General features: G+C 38.6%; 1 protein-coding gene across 4 annotated transcripts in view; it reads left to right on the top strand.

Moving 5' to 3' along the window:
* Positions 1 to 23,056, top strand: part of LOC103471952 (E3 ubiquitin-protein ligase SMURF2) — a 55,485-nt gene that overhangs the window by 14,997 nt on the left and 17,432 nt on the right. For all 4 annotated transcript variants that reach the window (XM_017306694.1, XM_008421450.2, XM_008421297.2 and 1 more), the window contains exons 2-10: positions 4,999 to 5,037; positions 7,669 to 7,777; positions 12,542 to 12,675; positions 15,709 to 15,774; positions 16,762 to 16,846; positions 16,986 to 17,069; positions 19,075 to 19,286; positions 21,530 to 21,614; positions 22,475 to 22,633. In XM_017306694.1, coding sequence (XP_017162183.1) covers positions 4,999 to 5,037; positions 7,669 to 7,777; positions 12,542 to 12,675; positions 15,709 to 15,774; positions 16,762 to 16,846; positions 16,986 to 17,069; positions 19,075 to 19,286; positions 21,530 to 21,614; positions 22,475 to 22,633 — 973 coding nt within the window. The remainder of the gene's footprint in view (positions 1 to 4,998; positions 5,038 to 7,668; positions 7,778 to 12,541; positions 12,676 to 15,708; positions 15,775 to 16,761; positions 16,847 to 16,985; positions 17,070 to 19,074; positions 19,287 to 21,529; positions 21,615 to 22,474; positions 22,634 to 23,056) is intronic.

The raw sequence follows: 23,056 nt of genomic DNA, 5'->3' as shown, positions 1-23,056 counted from the left end.
CTTTTGGTCTTTGTGGAGTATTTTTTAACAAGCTGTTAAATTTTTGTCTTTATTTTGTACTAATAAATATATTTGTAGGCTGTTTTCAATAATTGTAGAGTGAGGTAAATACCAGATTAATACATTTATTCCTGGTCGGTGGGTGTACTTTCTTTTGACCTTGACCCTAATTGCCTGAAAAAATTGTCTGATTGGTTAAGTAATAGTCGGCAGCCAGCTTTATTCACTAACTGCGACCTTTATAGTAAAAGCTAAAAACAGATGGACACTAAAAGCCTAAATAAAAACATGCACACTCTGGCCAAACAACTCGAAAAAGCTAAATACATTTCTAGAATCTCCTCGTCGTTCCCGCATCTCAACACGCTGTCATCACATCTCTACCTTCAGACTTCACGTGTGTGCAGCTGCTCCCTTCTCGTCTTTGTACGCCTTTATTTCCCCATTGTACTCTGCTGTGTTGTTTTTTTTCTCTTCACCAAGTGGTGAAACCAGTTTGTTTGGCATGCGCCTTTTCCTCGATACTGTGCTTTGTTGGCAGTCTGTCTTCCAGTAGGTGTTGCTGGATTCTAGCTAGGAGTATCTGCAGTGTGGGTAATGTTTGACAAACTGTTCCCATTAAGGAGCAAATGCTGCTTTCGCTTAAAGTCCTGGTATGCGAGTTAATGTGTAAATGGTAAGATGATGATATTGTGGTTAATCTGAGTTTTAATGGCGGCTGGCAAACGGGAAGACAAAAAGGTCACTGAACTGTGGACAGGAGTTGTGTTCATGCTAGGTTGCCTAATTGTGTTGTGATACCATCATGTTGATGTTGTGATGTGGCATTTTATCACATTGTTTTTATGGGCAACATATCATAGCGCCACGCTAATTACTAAACGCCTCAGAGAATAAATGACTCTGCAGTCTTAACCATTTTTCCTGCCATTTGTTGACTTGAATAGTAATGTACATCTACTAGGGCTGCCAGCCTTAACACAGGTGATTAATGTAAAATCGCATTACCGTATTTTTTAAACTTTAAGCCGCTGCTTTCTTCCCACGCTTTGAACCAGGCGGCTTATAGCCCGGTGCGGATTTTCTGTGGATTTTTCTTCAACCACCAGGGGGCTCTTTAGCAGGAAGTGAATCGTTGGAAGTCAGAATTGGTAATCAAAGAAGAAAGTGCTAATTTTCATTTAGAACAAGCACATGCTAGCAGCAGGCAGACGGAGAAATTTCTTCAAACTCATACCCCCTCATGATGGAAACAACACGAAGAAGTTCATATGATGACGCTTTTAAGTTGAAGGACATCGATCTGGCAGGACAGGAGGGAAATAAAGCCGCTGCACGTAAGCCATGGTTCGGCGTTGGAGACGGAGGGCTGCGAAAAACCGAGAGCGGCGGAGATACCAGCGGTTTATAGCCCTTTGTGGCTTATCTATGTACGTTTCCAGTTTAAAAAAAAAAAACAAAAAAACTTTGCAGATGTGGCTTATAGTGAGATGCGCTCTATAGTCTGGAAAATACTGTAATTACATTTCCCATTTTGACCTAAAAGCCTCCCTCCTATGTAGGGACACTTCCTGAAATGAATCCCTGGAAAACTGAGAATCTTCAGCGATGCTTTGCTTGAGACAAGAAGACATTTTCTTCAGCACACATATTTACATTTCAAGCTTATAAAGTTAAGTACAGTAATGAATCGTGATTAATTACAGCTTTACAGTGTGCTTGATCTGATTACAGTTTTTTTAATTGATTGACGGAGCAAATATCTATTAAAGCAGCTCTCATTGAGTTGAGTAAGTTTAATCCCTGTATCGTTGGTGCAGAGTGAGTTGATGGTGGGAGCAGTGACCCAGAGACCACCCTGGGGCTCTCTGGTGGTGAACTGTTAGTTGACCCAGCTTTCTTCACTACAATCCCAGTGTATCTGGTTTTCTGCCAGTCCCGGATCACAGCGGCTCGCCTGCTCACGTGGCATCCAGTCAATAGGCTGCCGCAGGATGTTTTTTTTTTTTTTTCTTTTACACAGCAGCAATATCAGATTTGTTCTAGAGGCCGCAGAGGTTCTCTGAAGAAGCTCAGACAAGATTAGTCATTTCCTGGGGTTTAATTATCCCAGCCCAGGTGCCACTGCGGTGAAATTCTACTGAAATATGGAAGAAGGGATGAAAGCGTCATTTGTTTACAAATGATGAAAGAATGGCTCTACATTTTATGCTTACCCCTAGAAAAAGAAAAGTAGAATGAATTGGATCTGTCTGCATTTATGCTTTGGATGTTTAAGTGGAAACATTGATTGTACACTTACTGCTTGGCAATCGACTTTCACTCTACTCTTGGTGCAAATGCTATATTTAAAACTAACTTACTAACTTAAAAAACAAAACAAAAAAATAAACCAGAGTATTAGATTTCTTTTCTCCATTTCCACAGATTTTGTTTGTATCTCCAGTAGCCACGTTTAAACCTTCGGCTGCGCTCCGTTATTGCCTAATTGTTTGATTATGCTTCAAGAAGATATTCATCATTATCAGTAACAGTAGCTTGCCGCTCCTGGCGGCTCAATTGGCGAAAGTCCACTGTTAACAATGAAGAAGGATTTTCTTTCTGTGGTATCTGTGGCCGAGACAGAGGAGCAGTGTGGAAGTTAATCCCTTAATCTTCTTCTTAGCACAGTTTGGTAACTAGAGAGCCAAGTACAACCGGTGCAGCCTGGTCGCTGCCAAACTGAGCTCGCCTCTTGCGAAGAAATCAATATTCTGTCAAAAATGGAGAAACGTATCAGCGCTGTGCTTTTTCTCATGCCTGCGTTGGGTTCCTTTTTTTATATTTTATGATGAATTAAATCCTCCAAGCCAACGTTACTTTGGTAATTAATAATGGTGTTAGTTTATTGTTTTGGCTCAGATTATTGGGGAAAAAAATAATGTGATGATTATTTATTTTTTAAATGGCTGGTAGAGAAATTTTCTTGTTTAGAAATTAACATATTCTTTGGCACACTCATTCCTTGCTAAAATATTCTAAGCTTTTTTTCCCCAATCACATTATTTTCTCATAAACATAATCTTATTCAATGAATATTGACTGAATTTACTTGGAAAAACGTAAAATATTTCTGCTAGCACACACGATACAAAAAGCGCATCACGTATTGATCAGAATTCTAACCAATAATAATAATAAATTAAGCCTTTACCAGATTTATGTTAATTTGGATTGTACTGCATGCAGGAATGCACAACATATCGGCATCAACATCGGGCTTGGTCATTTTTAAACTTATCGGTATCGGCCCGATAACTAGAACTGGGCCAATATTAATGTTTGTTTCCATTTTGTTAAGGTTTATGTTTCTGTAGACGGTTGATCATGCAGCATTTGTTTGGTCATGTGACATTAATTCAACATAATAATGTCTGTAAATATCAGTTTTTGACCATAACGGCAATATTAATATTGGAAATATCAAACCAAAGTTTTATTTTGGTATTATGTTATATTATATTATAATATAATATAATATAATATAATATATTATATTATATTATGCTTTCTTTCACTTGTTTGAATTTAATATTTCATGCTGACCCAGTTAAAAACTCGACTCATTAACTTGTCTGTTTGAATTTTTCTCCACAAACAATCTACGAAGATTTCAGTCCACACAGCATAATAATCTCATGTAAGCAAATATTTTCTTTAAAAAAATGGAGACTTATCAGACTTGCACTGTACAGTCTTACTGTGAACAGAGATTTAACAACGCCCGGTTTCTGATCCGTGATGCCTGCATTCTGTTTCCGAACACACGGTGCTTTTTCTTTTGGCATCAGCTCCACCTTGGATGGAGTCCCTGCTGGAAAACCGCAGTACTTGAGAAAGTCGGACCTGGACTGGATTCTTCTAATCACCATGCTTGTCCTAATTTGTCTTCCTTTAAGTTTGAGTTTTGTAGTAAGCATCCATCAAAGCACCAGTGTTGCCAAGTCCTTACAACACACGGGAGGGCATTTAAAGAAGGAAATAAAAAAAGGAGACTGCAATAGTCTGAAGGAGACGTGAGAAAACAGGCTCTTGTTCTCAGCTTTGCTCTCCATTTGTCCCTGTTAGTTGAAAGCTATTGTATGTTGTCGGTGTTGCAAACCCCTGTGGACTTACTTCATACAGGAAAGAGTACTTGTCCAATCAATAATGTAAAACAAAGAAACTCTTATCTGGTTTCCAAACCTTACAACGAGGAGGACGTAGCAGGAACTATTCAACGAAATCCATTTTGTGTTTCCCAGCGAGAAAAACAAAAAACAAAACAAACAACTGAACTTCCTTTTTATTTCCCATCTATCAAAATGCTGTCTGAAAAGGAATAATGTAGGAATGCACCTATAAATCTGCACCAATTTCCTTAATCTGGAAAGATTGGCGATCGGCCGAATCTTGCTTGAGAAACCGATCTGATCTACTGTGGGAGAGCGCTGAGCCACAGGCACGTCCAACAGGTCACGTCTCCACGTGCAGTTAACAATAGTCATGCCACTGCTGCCGACTGGGTGTCTTTGTCACTATATTTAGCAACTTTTCAGGGAAAAATTTTGTATTGGCCAAATCCGAAATCAGCAGATTGGTCAGAAAACTGCAATCGGTGCACCCCTTCAAAAATCACTTATTTTGAGGTGATTTTGACATTAACAGCTGGTGGACACTGAACATTTCTGTATAAAAAGAGAATAATTAACACAATACATAATATTTCCAAAAGTATTAATTGATCCCCCAAATCATAGAATCCAGGTGTTGGATGGCAAACGGTGACCAACAAAAGTTTTTAGGAGATACGTTTTACCTGAAACTCTGATGTCAATCTCTGAGAAAAAAAAAAGAACTCTATAACTTGATTCCTGGGATTGTATAAAGAAATTAGTTTTTTTTTCAATTTAAACTTTGTTTTATTTTATTACCTCTAGCATTTACAACTGTCTTTGTTTTTCTGTTTTCTTTTTCTAGTGCTCTGTGCAAAAAACCTGGCAAAGAAAGACTTCTTTCGTAAGTAAAGACTTTGTGTTGCTTTTTAAAAAAAAATCCCGTTCTTTTGCTCGTTCTTTAGAGGGGATATGTTACCTGGGAGGTGAACTTGTTGCTTTGTAAGTCGTTAAGATTTTAATGAGGTGGTAAAACTACAATTGGAGGCAAATACGAATAAAATTTTTAACTCTGATCGAAGGAGCGCATCAAAATAAGATGTAAGAAAAATACATACCCTCATGGGTATTGTCAACAATTGTATTTTAATTATTGGACATTTTCAGAAAGACATTTTGTATAAGTGATTGTTGTATTAATGTGGATTAAAGTTTTTTTTTTCATTGCTAAGGCAATTTTTTATTTTATTAAGAGTCACCCAGATCATGAATTTGCCTGAAAACCAAAACCGTACACACAGAACCGAATATGTACATATTTTTTAGTATCTAAAATGCAAAACGTACTTTCGTACAGAGACCCTTCAAGCCTTTCTTCCCCCCCTAAGCTACTTAAGCACTCATGCATCATCAAACAATCCAAGAGACTATCCTATCATATTTCAAGCTAAACAGGTTATTCGTTTCCACACATGGTAGTATTTTCAGTACCCGTGTTTGCTGTGGAAATGTTTCACACATCCAAAAATGATAAAGAAAAAAAAATGCATGTGAGAACACGCTCTTCTAAAACCAGAGTGTTGGAATTATCTTCTCAAATATTTCAGTTCTCTGGCTTGGTCAAAACTGAAACTAGAAACCTTTTACTGCAAATCAGGCATAGTTCTCCACAATTATTGATAATTATTGGTAACAGATGTGTATAGCAGTAGCATAGTGTAAAGGCATTTTTAATTTCAGTGTGGTTATTCGATGCTGGGGGAAAAAAATCCTATTACAAGAAATTACTGTTTTGAACAAATCAACTAGAGCCACAATTATTCTGCACAGTAAATTGTCCCAGAAGTTATTTTGATAAACAATAATATTGTCATTTTGAGACTTTTCAGCTAATATAATAATGGTAATGGAATAATAATTTGCAAGGTTCCCCCAAAGCCTGGTGGTTGGGCACTAGGTCAGTCATTCATCCAGCAGCCCGTTGTGTTTTTTAGTTAAAAAATATTTAAAGTTGACAGGAAATTTGAAAATATTACTTGATAATTATGTGCTATTGGAAGATTAACCCCTGAACATCAACTATAAAGTCTTAAAAAAATGCAAACATTTAAAAAGAAAACCTAAATAAATAAGCAACGCTTAACCTGGTGGGGGCACAAGTGAAGCCTGGTGGCCTGCCAGGCTTATAATACACCGGGGGGAAACCATGATGTGATTACACCCACTGAGAGTTAAAACAAACGTTAATTTCTAAGGAACATTCAACACTGGGACCGGAAAACATTTTAATTACCCCAAAAAAAACAAAACCAAACACTGATTATAATGGATTATGAAGTCTCTGTAACCAAAATTTCATTTTGAAAAATAATAGTCATTCAGCTTCGACAGGGAAAACAGGCAAAAGTGGCAGGTAGTTCAGACTAACTACTTCGTATTGGGTGTCAAATGATTTCAGCTTTTCTCAAAATGTCGACTTTTCAATCACATTAAACCGGAGTATCTCTTTGACGATTGATGTCCAAATGGAAATTATTGCTCTCATTTTAATTTATCATGCAATACATTGATTTATTGTTTATTGTGACAGGCTTAGCCACAGTAACCTCTTCTACCCATGTGGGCGATATGACTTAAACGTAAAATCCCAGATTTCTTTCGTACCAATTCCGATTTCCAATTTTAAATCCCTTTTTCCCTCCCTCCTTTTCTTTTCTTAAAATGAATTTACAAATGAAAGAAAATAAATATTTTCAAAAACGTTTCATACTTTCTGGGAGTAGACCTTAATTCAAAGTCCAAATAAATACACACTGTAAAACATTGCTTGTAAAACAAGATGGTAGGCCCTGTGCAGGATGACATCACTCTGAACTATAAATAACCGCGGAGGGCATTGGTGGGGAAAAAAATACAGATTTTACAATCGCTAAATCTTTATAAACAGTAAATTCGATTAAAATCAATATAATCAATTTATTGCCCATCCCTACTTCTTCCTATAATCTAAATATATATTCAGTTTTATATTTACTTTTCACTTTTTCTCCTACTTTTTAGCTCAACCTAGAGAATTAGGAAAGTTTACTTATCTATGACTTCCTGTTTCCCTGGGTTGTAAACACACGAGCCAATTTCTCTTAGCTGCTCTTCAGAATGAATAAGATAATAACCTACTGTAGATCATGTTATCCAACTAAAGCAGTTCGTCTTTATAGGAAAAGAAAGGAAACCAAGAAAAGAACTGATACCCATATCTACCATCAGATCTACGACATTTAAAACAATTGGAGCAATTAGAAACTGGGCTTTACAAGGATTCAACTTCTTACATCAAAAACTAAACAGATAATGAACCATATCAGTGTTTATCCTTGTGATGTTTTTTTTTTTTATGGTTGAACCGGACAAACTGAGTGATATATCTGAGTGTTTTACTACAGCTCATGTTTGTTTCCTTCTTCAAAGGTGATCCAACCAGGGTTTTTCGCTTGCTAATCAAAACTATTTTATTCTGCTCTGTTGACCTTTGCAGGGTTGCCAGATCCTTTTGCTAAAGTGGTAGTGGACGGTTCTGGACAATGCCACTCGACAGATACTGTGAGAAATACTCTTGATCCAAAGTGGAATCAACATTATGATCTGTAAGTACCATGACACGCTACAGTTTGGCTGCTATGTGTAAACTATGTATAAAAATTTCCTGAATTTGTCGTTCTTTGTTGGGTTTTTTTCTCGTTCACTTTGTTGCTCGTCAGTATGGACGTAATATTAAGCACTGTCAGAGTTTAAAAATTGAAGCTGCACCCGGCACAGATTTGTTCTAACTGAAAAATGTTTAGAGAAAAATGGCTGCAGTTGTTTTTTCTCTCTCTGCAGCACACAAAAAAAAATCAATGAATACAGTAAAACGGTCCAGGATATGAAGCAGTAAATAGAGTCCAATATCTTTGTAAAGCAGACTATATATGGATATATATGTACTAAACAATAGTTTTTTTTGTTTTATAGATCTGACTTAAAGCTGTGTTTTTATAAATTAGGAAATCATTCATTCACTCATTCTAACTAAGCAAGAAGAAGAGAGGTAGAGCAGTAACGTTCTCCGTTACACTGCTCGGAAATTAAACAGTTCACTTTAATTTCAAAACAAAGTCAAAATGATCATGGAAAGGATGTTTTAAACTGTCTTCAGCATCTTATATTGGTGATTATTGCAGCTAGCATTAATAAACGGGAATTTCTGCATGCATTCCCTAGAAGGAAAGTTCTTGACTGTAAGATTTCTAAAAGAAAATATATCAAATAAATAAAAATGGCTATGTTGCTGCAGTACGTTCAGCCTCCCTGTAACCTGCTTAAGTCTTTACCCTCCTGACTAAAAGTAGCTGCTCGGATGAACATTAACATTAATGTAAAAACAGTTTTTATAAAGTCGTGTTATGCTGATGATAGTGATGATAGGAAATATTAAATCCAAAACTTAAAATACTTTATGCATACTGTGTAAGAGGTCATGTGTCGGTCAACAAACTGAAGTGGTATCAGATGGTTTGTCTCTGAATAAATTTGGCTCACTGGTTTATCCTTACTGTTTTCCCCTTCCTGTGACCAACGTCCTGAGAATGAAGAGTCAGATGCTTTCTCTCTGCGTGTTAAAGAAACACCCTTCTATAAACGGTTTTACATAGCAAAAGAACATCTTGAAGAGTAACATTTCAGACATTCCACACCTCTGATCTGGCATATTGTATTCTCAAGAGAAACTAACCTGAACATGTGTATATGATTTTTTTTTTCTTTCTAAACTCAGAAACAGATTCCACCCAGTTTTGATGTAGATTAGATTGAGAAATTGTTTGGCTGTAGACATTTTCAACGCCGACTCTTCTGTTGATGGCACATTAGAAATGAAAGACCACCTAACGGGGTTCCTGTGTAATCTTGAAAAGTTTGTAAAGTAAGAATTTGTTTTTATTACAACCCAGGTGTTGATAAATATGGAAACACATGGGAGTGGATGAAGCATGTACTCTTGGTCTCAAAAGGTCAAAAGCCTCATAATACTTAATAAATGCAGAAATATTCACATTTGTTCATGTTAAACCAGCATTATTTTACTTAAATCTGCTGGTTTAAATTTTTGCAAAAGAAATACAGGCATCACAGTTCATAAACTAGCATAAAGAATGTAATTTAGTCTAGTGCAGTGGTTCCCAAACTTTTTTTCCTGGGCCCCCCCCAGTGGTTTCCAAACATTTTCTGGGCCCCCCCTATGGATTACAAATAGCTGTTTAGTTGAACAACTTGTGCGAGCAGGGGAGGGTGGGGGGAACGACTTTTTTGGGGGGCAAAATGAATGTACGTAGTTGAACATAGACGACATCAGTAGCCTACAGGCTACTTGTTAAGCTTAAGGTGATGTATTGATATTAGCTAGTCATCTTTTAGCTAACTTTACCTCCATCCAACAGCATTACTCAACAGTCTGTTAGTTTGGGGGAAAACTGTGAACACTTCTTTGAGTTTTGCTGGTTTGCTGCCATGATTCTAAGACACACCTGTGCAGATCCACACAGCAGCAGCAGGTCTCCTTCGCGCACAGGTGTAAACCCAGGGCGAGCGTCGTAGCGCTCATGTTGCGTTTAAAGGCGGCTCGGAAAAACAGGTTAATACATGTTAACAACGGATTAAACTGTTTTAACTGCTGATAAAAGTGATAGGACACAGATATGGGAAGTGCGGAAGCCCCTACTGTATCAAATTGACATAGGAATAACAGAGTTGGCCATTCTAAGGTAAAAACCCAGCGCATACAGCGTTCAGTTTTTTTTTTTTTCCATCCAGACGGCTTCCCGCGTCCCCCCCCTGCAATTGCACGGCGCCCCCCCAGGGGGCGCGCCCCACAGTTTGGGAACCTCTGGTCTAGTTTACTCCATATCTTATGCATTTTTAATGTTGAAATTGACCCATTCCACACTGCTAAAATTAAAAATATGTTATGCTAAAATGTTTTTAGCATAACATTTTTGAATGGGCATGAAATTCCCCCTCGGGGAAAAAAAAAAAAAGGGGAGAATATAATGAGATAGCACTGTTCCTGTGCTGGAGAAAATGCTATGTGTGAATATGCAAATTAGATTGTGCAAGATGTTGCTCGGTTGTTTTAAAAGTTTTTTTTTTTCTCTTTAAGGCACATACTTTCATTTTCAGATTCTTCATTTAGCCTCTGATCTCCACCGTCTTTACATAATTACCCCTCCTGCCCCCTCCCTCTTCCCCCCGCTCCCTTGCCGACCCCCAGCCCACCCCTCTTGGCTCCCCACCCTCTCGTTTTCCCCACAAAGCGACCCTTGGCCTCTTCCTCTGGTTCAGGAAATGGCTAACATGCCACAGAAAGCAGATGGAAGTGTGGGCTTGGCAGATTGCCTTCTCACCACACCCCCATCAGTAACCTCCAACTTTTGGGGGTGGAATCTTTTTCCACATTCGACAGATACTCTGTCGAATACTCTTTTTGCAGATATAAATACTGTGCAAAAAATATATATTTACAGTATGTCTTGTTTACTTTAGTGTCTTTAAAAAAAAATAAATAAAAAAATAACAAATCCACTGGAGCTCTGTGAAGTAATATCATGAGTGAAACATTATTCAAAATCAAGTGAAGTTTATTTCTATAGCACGTTTTAGTATAAAGGCAGTTCAAAGTGCTTTACACCATGAAAACAATCCAATCACCAATCATGAAACAAGCAATAAACATTACATTTTATCAAATGCCTTGATCAAAACCACCAAGCAAATACACATCAAATATATTGATCAATGTTACAGTTATCATTAGTCTAAGGCAACTCTAAACAGGTTGGGTTTTAGCCTTAATTGAAAAGATGTCTGTTTCCACATCTTTGCAGTTTTCTTGAAGTTTGTTCCAGATTTATGGTGCATAGAAACTAATTATTTCTCCCTTTTTACTTAATGTTTAGTCAAATGTGGATTTACTAAGAAGTTTCAGAAGACTGTGACATTTGGAGGACACTTTAGTCTATGTTCACACTGTGGGTCTTGATGTTCAGCTCCAATGTTTTATCTTATTTGTTTTATGTTATTTGGTTAAATCTATTTTTTTCCCCTCGTAAACTCATACTACAAATTAAATGCGACCGTAATCAGACTTCGCACAGCAGCTCACTGTTTACAGAAGTAGCAGTGGATGCTGCTTCCTCTGGATCGATCTCTTAAGTGTTGTTTGGAATTGACAAACCTGTTTGCGACTTGTAATGCAGGTTGACAGGAGGGAGAATGTTGACACAAAGCAAACAGTGAGCTCAATGTTTGGAATAGGGAATAGTTTTGGCTGTGTGATCTGTAATTGTTATGCTTACAGGAATTTTTGTTGCTTAACGTGTGTGCGAGTGTGTGTGCGTCCTGTCAGACCGTCGGTTAACGAAACCACACTAAGAGGCACACGCGGGGTCAGTGCGACCCCGCCGTACCGTGCACAGAGGAAAAAACTGGTGGGGTCCAAGTGACCCAATCTCTCAAGACCAGGGGAGGAATAATAAATCCAAGAAAAAAATGCTGGCTGTTCATGTAGGCGTCAGTTTAAGTTTTTTTTACAAAGAGGCTGACACATTTCTGCAGAAAGTGGCAAGTTATAAAAGTATATAAAGCAAAAATTGTTAGTTGTTGAACGTGTGGTGTATTTTTGACTTTGTATTTTTGTGTTTTTATGATGTAAAGCACTTTAAACTGCCTTGTTGCTGAAATGTGGGATACAAATAAACTTGATTGATTGAAAAATGTTTCCTAGCATACTCCCAATTTCAAAAGATAATTTCAGATTACATCCAATCATGCATACACATACATATTGTTTAACTACTTTAGTGTTTCTGTGCACTTTTTAATGTGCGTGTTTTTCTCTGTTAAGCGGAAAACCCCTTTCCCTCAGACTGACTTTTAGGGTAATCTAGAGTTCGCATCCTGTTAGACTGTAATTACATCCATGTCAGCAGGAGTGTGAATGTGCATCTGACTGTAGTGTGAAGTGTGTGTTTACTGCGAGAGCTGTCTAGGCCTCAGACAGTGGTAGAGCACATCGCAGGGACTTCCTCTGTTCTTCAACCGCGACGAGACAGACGGGCCTCGGCTTTGCAAACGCTGTTTGCAAATGACTAAAATCTTTAAACTCAGCAGGAAGAGGTATAACATGGATTTAGGGCTTTGTTTTTGTCAGTGCATTATATAAAAAAAATAAAAATCCAATTGCATGGTTTTAATTTGATGTGAACTGGACAAATTTGTCTTGGTTTGTATTCAGATGAGCACAAATACTGTTTTTGTAGTTTCTAAATTCAAATTAGACATCAAAATAACTTTTTGATGCCTTTTCTGTCTTGTAGCTACATCGGAAAGTCAGACTCCATTACGATCAGCGTCTGGAACCACAAGAAGATCCACAAAAAGCAGGGCGCGGGATTCCTCGGCTGCGTCCGGCTCCTGTCCAACGCCATCAACAGACTCAAAGACACGGGCTGTAAGTACCTGTTTGTATTTCGGTCTGCGTTTTGTGTCACTGAGCATTCACTGAAATTAGGTCAATGGTGTCTGCTCTCTTTGTATCCTTTCTGCACGCCTGGCATGGCCTCTATTCTAAAAGGCTTGTCAGACCTGTTGGAACGTTGGTTGGAGGCTCCTTGGAGTAAAAGCAAATAAATGATTAAGCAGCAATCATGTGGTTGGGTGAGCTATTTTAAACATTGTTCCTAAATCCCACCTTTTACTCATCGCAAGAAAGCGAACCTGTTGGTTAGACCAAGTGTCTGCAACAAAGCAGACAAAGTTATCTAGTGATTTTTAGCTATAATAATCGACTCACAGAACTTCTTCAAACTGTGTTTTCGGCGTCAGATGTTGTGTGCAAGTAATTTCAAAGCAATGCACTGTGACTAAATCAACCAACCAGTCAAATAGAGTGCTGGGTATTTCACACTTTTGTTTTGTTTGTGAGCAGTGGTGCCCGCCAATGGGTGGCCCAGGGGGGCTAACGCCCTACCCAGCAAATAGTGTTCAGGTCATAGAAAGGAATTCATAGTCTTCAGTCAAGAATTAAATGTAAAACCAAATAAATAAATACATTTATATAAAATTAAAATTTCATTCAAAAATAATGAGAATTGTTTTTTAAGCTCTGACCCCCTAACATTTTTACTGGCCTGGTTTGTCCTCTTCTAGGAAAATTTTCCCTGTGTACAACAGTCTGAGAGTACAAAGAGGAGCCTTTTTGTAACGGCTAGCTGCTTTTCTTATTTTAACAACTTAAACTGAAACAGCAACAATAATAATAATAATAATAATAAAAGCTTATTAAGTGTAATTAAATCCTTTCCTGTAATTAGCATAGAAAGCATTGAAAATAGAAAGCATTGAAAATTATCCTAATTATTGTTCTTTTAATCTGAACTACCTCGCTGGATTATTGCATTGAAGACGGTGTTGACAGTGTAAGTTTTTCTGATTTTGTTCAAGTTTAGTTCTCAGCTTATTCATTTTACCATCCCTTATAACAAAAAAAAAAGAAAATAAAGGAAACTCGGCAGCATAGCTGTTGCCCAAGGTTTTTCCTCTCAGACAGTTCAGGCTCCAGACAGGCCATCATAGCAGAAGTTATACTTTATCTCAACCACAGGAAGTGGACAAGGAGATGTGCTCGATGACGGGACTCGGCCCGCGCATTTATCCCTTTGTCCTTGTCCTGTGTGCTGCAGACAGATGAATCTGTGGCCTCGACACACACGCACAAAAAAAACATATAACAAGACATTACTGGAATTGCTTTGGTTGTCAAAACCCATTATTCACACGTTATGCATTGTCATCTGATGCAAGCTCACACAATAACTCCCTTTTTTCTTTTTTTTTCTCTTACCAAAGTGTAAGAACTTTGCACAGTTGGCAAAAAATGAGTTTAGCTGTTTTTTTGCTCCCTCAGTTATAAACCTGCAAATTCACCAACTTGCACATGTTCCAAAACGTTCATCTTGTGAGGGGATGCAAATATGCTAAATAAAGCTACTGTCAAAAAGGGAAAAAAAAAAAAAAGGCACGTGGCTCATTTGGCTCATCTACGCAGGGGTCCACATTTTCAGTTGCTCAGTTTAGTCTGCAGCGGCAGAAAGTTTTTGGAGCTCCGGCGATTCGGTTCGGGGAATGCTTGTGGTTAAAGGTCTGTACATTTTCTCTGTTTTCCCTCCTCTCTAATTTCAGAAAGAAATCTCATTACCGCTCCTGCCATGTAAGGCTCAGACCATCCCTGTTTAGTCTAGACACATATCCGGAGCAGATGTATTTGTGCACACATAAACACACTAACATACACTCCAACACACACACACACACAGAAACTATAGGAATGTTTGGGATTTCTATATAGATAAAAACAGCCTTTTCCAAGCATATTAAATTTTTGTGGCGAACCGACTACGTAATAAGTCCGATCACTTTGGTTTTACTATTGGATTTTATAGAACATTTTATTTTCTTTCCCTCACTCTTACTTTCCACGCTGACCCCACTCACATGCCGTCTTGTGTCCACTTTTGTCCTCCTCATTTGGTGACAGTCAGGAAACCCACTAGATTTTAAGTGGGCGCTTGTGATATTATGGCTCGTGGTTTTATGCACTTTTGGATTTTGACGCTACAACCTTTCTATAGTCAGAAGGGCTCAGTATATAAGCGTACACTCAAAGTAAGATGTTGGTACTTGAAGCAATTTGAACGCAGAGTAAGAATAACTTTTATACTCAGAGAGGAGGTTATGTTTCATGAAGAGTGTACAATATGAAATTATCTTCTATGATCATCAGTTCAAGTTTTGTTATCACAAATCTTGGATAAATGTTTTAAAAATGTAGAAAACAAACTGGAAGTGATCAAATGCAGCCCAGAATCCTTAAATAGTGAAATAGCTGATTGGGAGACTTGAGTCCAAATACCAACTTCAGCATTGCTTACAAATCATTCCTCACAGGCAGGTCAAGGATCTTCGGTCTTGGAGATTCGTTCATGACAATAAAACTAAATGTTTGGTTCCAAATTACTTTCATGTGCTGCAGGGACAAATGTCAGCCTCCTGCAGGAGCAACACCTGTTTATTACAGTCAATCTACACTAAAATGCAGTTCAAAGTGCCTCACACAAAGAAAAAATAATACCTGAACCAACTATGAAACAAGCAATAAACACATTTTGTCAAATGTCATCATCAAAGCAAATTAAAGAAATATCCATCAAATATTCTGATCAATGTTCCAGTTACTAGAACTCTAAACAGGTGGGTTTTAGCCTCGGTTTAAACAAGTTCATATTCCAGCGGTTTTGCAATTTCCTGGAAGTTTGTTCAAAATGTCGCACACAAATAAAATGGATATTTGTTGTTTTTATTTGTGTCCGTTGAAAACGGACACTACATTTTTACGATGTAAAAGACCCTCTTTTACATTATAAAAATGTAAAAATTATAAAAATGTAAAAGAGGTTCTGAATTTGTGTCGGTCTGGTTTTTACAGATCAGAGACTGGACCTGAACAGGCTGGGCCCCAATGATAACGACACCGTGAGAGGACAGATAGTAGGTAAGGGCCGCTCCGATTCAGTGGCATGTGCTTGAAGTCGTTTCGTATTTCAAGGTCAGTTTGTGGGTCTTAAAGCATATCTGCAGCGATGACGGTCCTCCATGGTTGAAAAGCAGGGCTGCCTGGTAGAGATTCACCAACCAGACTTTCACTTTCTTATTCTGATTTTAGCTTTTATTTGTTGATTTTATTTAAGTAATTATTGTCAGTTAAAAAAGTGTTACTTAATGGATCCAGCTGAACTCTTATGCAGAACCTTTTCAGAAATGCCATCTGACTTCCGAAGAAACTTTTGCACATAAGAGTTGTAGTTAAGTCACTTTTATAACAAAAATTTTATTCATTTGTTTAAGTTCTAGTAGAGCAGAACGCTTAGCTTTTCTGTGCAAAGTTATGTCTAATTTAGTTATTTAAAATAGTTTTATGTTTGTTTTGTTGCTCATATTTAGCTGATTCGATGTTTTTGTTCTTTGTGCAGCACTTTTTTCCACCTATTTTTTAAAAATTTGGTTAAAGAAATGTTTTAAACTGATGTAGGAAAATCATGAATTATAACCATATCCTTATTTCTGCACATCTTTTAACTTTTTTCAGACTTTTATGAAATTCAAAACAAAGTTCACGAATAAACATTGTTTTGTTTGGTGACTAAAATGTAATTTTTTTTTTTTTTTTTTTTAGTTTTGATGCATGTAATTTAAAGTAGGGCAGTCAGACAGCTTTTCTATCTAAACTCACCATTTATTTTTCTGAAACAAATTCAGTTACAGCTTAAATTATAAAAATAAAATAAATTTGTAAATGTGTAGATCTAAGGATGTGTTCAGATTTTCCCAGTATTTCACCAGCTGATAACTGTTCAGTTGCACATCAACATGCTGAGAAGAGTTCACACATATCATACGGCATTAATATCATTGTTTCAGCCTTGTGGTCTGTAAATATCACTTATTAACTGTCCTTTTTCATTTTGCACAAAAAAACCAGTGAGTCTTCAGTCCAGAGATCGTATTGGATCCGGGGGACCAGTGGTCGACTGCAGCCGCCTGTTTGACAACGATTTGCCTGACGGGTCAGCATTTAATTTTTGTTAATGAACATTTGGCTATAATCTGAGTTTTTAAATGTCAGTATCTGTGTGTGTGTTGGTAAAAATAAAAATTTTAAGCTGTAGTGCTTATGCAATTTGCCGGTTTCTTTGAATTCAACAGCTGGGAAGAGAGGAGGACAGCATCTGGGAGGATACAGTACCTGAACCACATCACCCGCACCACGCAATGGGAGAGACCCACCAGGTACCAGTACGCCCCTGGAAAAGCACAAAACAGAAACGACCAAAATGATGCAGTGCATATTATAATAACGGCTTAGTTAATGTGGTACAGAGATGCTAGTTGTACTTTCTCCCACTTCCCTTCTTAAAAAACCCCAAAACACAACACTTCCACTTAAGCGCACAACAATAACAGTCTGCTGGTAATGAGTGCTGTCAGTTTCCTCCAGCAGGGCTTTATGCGCGCACGCACGCACTCACACAAAGACAAAGCAGGCGTGTACGTGCATAGCTAAATAAACCTAGCCAGTCAGTCCGGCAGCCTGGCTTGACTTGATGCGAGAACGACTGTCGCCTTCCTCCCTGGCGCATATCAGCGGAGCCATTAGGGGAGTAAACAAATAAACCTCTGCACCTTCTCACCCAGTTTTGCCACGCATCTGTAGTCGGCTCCGAGTGGCAACGCTAAGAGTTCTGAGAGAAAGAGAGGAAATGGTGAGAAACGGGGTCAAAGGGTTGCGATGAGGGAAATTACAGGTGGGGGGGGTGAAAAAAATGTTCGTTGTTGGATCTTTAAAATGTTTGATGGAGAGATTTGTTCAGATACCGCAACAATCAGGCGAATGAAGATAAGATAAAGAAAAGTGGAGACACACAGGTGGGGAGAAACGAGAACCGTGAAGGGAGGAAATGGGTGGGAGAAAAGTGTGTGTGAAAGACTTCTGGGTCCGAGGCTTTAGATAGCCAAGGCGTCAGCAACTCTGGCCAGACACTGCTACACACACACACACACACACACACACACACACACACACACACACACACACACACACACACACACACACACACACANCACACACACACACACACACACACACACACACACACACACACACACACACACACACACACACACACACACACACACACACAAAAACTGTCAGTGAGTCGGACTGTGTTTGTGTCTGCTTATCATGTATTTTTTCTTAAGTAACACACATGTTGTTGGCACAGGCTGTTGGGTCACGAAGGCTTTTTGTTGGGGTTTTTTTTTCCTACCATCTATCATCTTTGACAACAGTAAGACCATAAATGATACCAGAAAAACACACCCATTTGATCTAGTTTATGTAGACCAAATGGAATAAAATTCACAATAAAACCAACTATTTTCACAAAAACATCAAAAATGAGCAAAATACTGACATATTTTTAACCTTCTCAACTATAAAGCAAGTTACAATACTTTAATGAGTAAAATAATATTTTGTTGTTGTTGAAAAGGATGTGTAAATTATTGTCGATCCAAAACTATAAAAGAAAAGGATCCACTTTGAGAGTTTTTAAAGGTCTCAACTGAAAATAAAATGTCTTTTTTGTTAATTCTGAGCAATAAAAATCAAATATAGGCGACTTTTATTGAAAAGTAGACACCCAAGTTGTTTAATAAATTCACTACGATTCAGGTATATTTTAAAAAATATAAAAGAAATCAGTCTGCCACTTATGACTGTTTATGGAAGGATAATTTGTTTGTAAACACGATGGGTGGCACACACAACCTGTCTGCAGAAAGCGCCAACCTGCCTTTAAGCTGTCACCGGTTGCCATGGTTACCCACCATTGTACTGCTGTGGTAACATTAGTTTTTAGTATTCTGTCAGCAACCATTCATCACAGCGTCATAAAAATAAGTTATGCTTCCAAACTGACGTTATTTAATGGGATATGTCTGCAGGTGAGTGGATCAATGATGAGGGAAAAATCACCTGTGGGAACCAACCAATAATGTTATTAGCCTAATTGTAAATAGTTTAAATAGTTAGGATAATCCTGCTTTTTGTCTGCAGACGACATGCACTGAACAGTGGTTGCTTGACGTCCGCTGATGATCCCTCCATGCTTTTTAAAACCTTTCTGTTTTTTTGCATTTGCTAAAATGATTTCACACATTTCAGGAAGTATGTTAATCAAGCGCTTATTTTCCCCCTGTCCAGAATCGCTCACGCTCTCTGCTCGTTTTCCAGGCCGGCGTCTGAGTACTCCAGCCCGTCCGGGCGTCCGCTGAGCTGCGTGGTAGACGAAAACACGCCGGTGATGACTCCCGTTAACGGGGCCGTGGCCAGCGGACCTCCGGGTGAACAGCGCATCCAGGAGCGGCGGGTCCGATCGCAGCGGCATCGGAACTACATGAGTCGAACGCACCTGCATACGCCGCCCGATCTGCCTGAGGGTTACGGTGAGAAGCAGACTCGCTCCACCGAACACCTGTCCGCTCGTCACTGGGTTAGGTTTCTGCCGAATCAGAATATCTGGTAGATTTGCTGAAGTGCGTCAATGTTCACAATTGGAATTGGAAAACTTTGGACCAGTTTTAAATTATTTTCTTTGAAAAAGTTAATAAAGCTGCAGGTGTAGGACTTGAAGATTAACACACAATATTGAGGAAATAGAATAAACATACAGAAGTCTTTCCGTAAGTATTCTATTTCGTGAACATTGGCATATTTCACCGCTCCTGCTTCAAGTAGCTGGGTCCTCAAACTCTGGTGCATCACTATTACCTGCTAATCCTGCATTGATTTGGTGTGGACTGCTTCATATGGTCTCTTGCTCTGTCCTGTGTCTGACCTACTTTCTGTGACAAACAAGTAAAGTCTGTATTGTGATGGTTTAGGATTAAATACTAAATCCAACTATTTCAATCATTGCGACATTGCTCCTAACTTCTTAGGATGTTACAAAACTCATTAAGGATTTATCCAGACACCTCCCTTACCACTACAGGGCTTCCTACTATTGCACTGTACACCGAGATTAAGTGGGATATTTGCTTTTTTCTAAGATCAAGATTTGTTACTTTGCTTGCCATCGTTACGCTGGGCTTAAATTCAATCTCCACAAACCTCGTTTTGTGACGACATTCATGGCAGACGGGTGGGTGGGTGGGTGGGTTGACAGAGGACAACGGATTATAACGTCATCTTTAAACCAGACTTCAGAAGCATTTGTTTTGTAGGTCATACAGGCTTGTTTCCTCTTATTAGGTTTTTATTTTGTGTAGTTTTGCATCAGAGATATGTGATGATATATTCATCCCTGTCGTCATCTAACCGGGTACCAGCGCAGATTTCGCACAGACTCCTAAAAAACATAAACGCAAAGTAGTTCTTCATTTGACACAAAGTCACCAAACGCCCACTCAAGTTCAAGATGACTCATTTGGATTTTTAAAATATCTGTTTTAGGAAGATACAGACTGAAATGCTATGAAAGGTCTGATATTTCAATGATACTGTAAAAGAAAGTGGTTTTGACGTTTTCACCAACTTTTAAACTTTGTCCGTTTCTCCTTTCTCTGCGAAAAAATTCAGAGCTTCCCATTGTTCAGCAATACACTGTAAAAATTACCACACTGCAAAGTGTACTTAATTGGCAACTTTGAAAGTTTTTTTTTATTTTTGTTGCCGTCAGAAAAAGTGTACTTTTAGGATTCATCCACAGTCCCGACCACAAAGCCCTCAGAGACGGTTTAAAAAGCCCCGGCGTTCTACATGTCAGTGATTCAGAATGACACTGCTGGGCACTGTGTCTCCTTTGAAAGGTCCCCGTGTGTCCAGCGAGGCTGGTCGAGGTCGGGCAAAGTGAGTCACTGATGCCCGGCAGCTTCAGAGCGGCTCTTCCTCGGCTGAACTCTCTGAACCACTTGCTGGGAGTGGCGAGACAGAAACAGAGGCAATGAAGGGGAAAAAGGAGCGAGGCAGCAGGAAGCTGGGCTGGGGGTTTGTTGTGATGGATCAGCTTTTGAGTATGTGTGCAGTCGTGGCGGCAGGTACCATTTCTGCCAAGGAGAAATCTGTCTGGAGTTCTGACCTGTTAACGCCGATTTCTACGTTTTTAGATGTTTTATGCAAATTATTTGCACAAACATATTGACAACTAATTCCTAGTAACTCCAAATTTAAGTTAAATCGATTGCTCTCTTTAATCACAGACTGCTAAAATGCTTTAATCCGAAAATTTTAAGATTCTGTCTTAAATTGCGAAAAGAGAAGAAATAAAAACGGTCTGAGCTGCGTAATAAACGGAGTCGCAGTTAGCATTTCAAGATTGTCTGCAGTATTGCAGTCACAATGCCATATTTAGTTGGAAGACATACTCAAAGTGCCATTTATATTCCGTGTGCTGCTAAAACTCAGAGAAAAGGTAATAAAGCTTTAATGATAGAAAATATGACAGTGTTACGGCCAAGAAAATGAAAAATAATAGTGAAATTATGATATTAAAGTCATAATATTACGAGTACATAGTCATATGTGAATGAATTCTAAATAATAGGAGAATAAAGTCATAATTTTAGTTGGTAGACAAGTTGCCTTTTCCATGTTTGGCCAGCAGAGCCTTATTAATAAGCTCAACTTATTGTTTGGATTTTATTTGTATTTTTTTTAAAGGTTCTAATCAAATTGATTTCTGTTTCAGAACAAAGAACCACCCAGCAGGGCCAGGTGTATTTCCTCCACACTCAGACCGGAGTCAGCACCTGGCACGACCCCCGAGTCCCCAGGTACCTCCTTCAGCCTCGTTTATTTCTGTTTGTGTAATTTAGAGCATTTTGCTTGTACAGCAGGGGCCGTCCGAAGACACAAAACAAACAGACCCAATACACATCCACCTGAATGACATCCGGTCCAGCAGAAATTCAAACTAATTCAGTTCATTCCAGTTGAGTCCAATCATACAGTCGAATTCAGCCAAAAGCATATTTGACTAAAGAGCCGACCTCTGTGTTTTTAAAATGTCAGACTCAAGAAGAAGCGGCCTTTGTCTTCAGCAGGTGTGCTTTTTCCTCTTCTTGCTGTTTTGCTTTCCGAAACAGACTTTTAGTCAAACTTTAGGCTCAGATCCTGGCCAGCCAGGCCAATTGTTTAAAGTTGGATCAGCGTGTTTTTTTTTTTTTTTTGGATCGTTGTGGAACTCGACGGCGGATTCTGTCATGCTGTTTCGCTAACACTTTAGAGTTCGTTACCCAATTCCCTAAACATTACACGCCGGACCGTTTCTCTGCATTTTTGGCCATGGCTGAGCAGGAGGACGACGTCCAACCCACAGCAACAACATCTGGGTTCAGTCATTTTAGACGGAGCTGCTGAAAAGATTTGGTATTTGTGATGAGTGAAAGAAAACCAGCGTTTCATTCCTGACTAATGTGTCCTCACTTCACACACAAAGGCAACAGCCGCATTATTATCCCAGATTGGAGTTTCAGGGATGAAGAGCAGAACGAGAGTGGGAAGAATTAGGAAGAAAGACCAAGATGATTGCACCTTATTTATGTGTCTTATGAAGTTTATACTTTTTACATTTGCGTTCTGGTTTCAAGAAGTCTGCATGTATGCTTTCTTTCTATTTTTCTTTTTCTGTTAGGGACTTAAGCAACGTGAACTGTGAGGAGCTGGGACCACTGCCTCCAGGCTGGGAGATCAGGAACACCGCCACCGGCCGCGTCTACTTTGTTGACCACAACAATCGAACAACGCAGTTCACAGATCCACGACTGTCTGCTAACCTGCATCTGGTGCTCAAGTGAGTGCGGTCGTAGCTTTGTCAGGCTCAGATGACGGAACATTTGAGGTTGATGCAAGAGTCCCAGTTTGAGAAATGCCTGTATCAGGGTGCCTGCACATCCTTAAAAAACCTTTAATTCATGCATGTAGAAATAAAGCCTTAAATTATCTTAAATTTATTGGAAAATATTAGGGCTGTTGTAAACGATTATTTTAGTAATCGAGTAATCTATAGATTTTTCTTACGATTAATCGAGTAATCTATAGATTTTTCTTACGATTAATCGAGTAATCGGATAAAAACAATTATGAAATAAAATATTGGTAAATCTTCCATAACACTAGTGTTACTATCGGATATCAACATCAGTCTATTTTTTCCACATTTGAGCTTCCCTACCAGTTACTTTTTTGTAGACCGGGGGAGCAATACGGGATATTT

Source organism: Poecilia reticulata, linkage group LG1, assembly GCF_000633615.1.
Source record: "Poecilia reticulata strain Guanapo linkage group LG1, Guppy_female_1.0+MT, whole genome shotgun sequence".
Taxonomy (NCBI): Eukaryota; Metazoa; Chordata; class Actinopteri; order Cyprinodontiformes; family Poeciliidae; genus Poecilia; species Poecilia reticulata.
The sequence above is the reverse complement of the archived record's forward strand: the minus strand, read 5'-3'. Positions and strand labels throughout refer to the sequence as shown.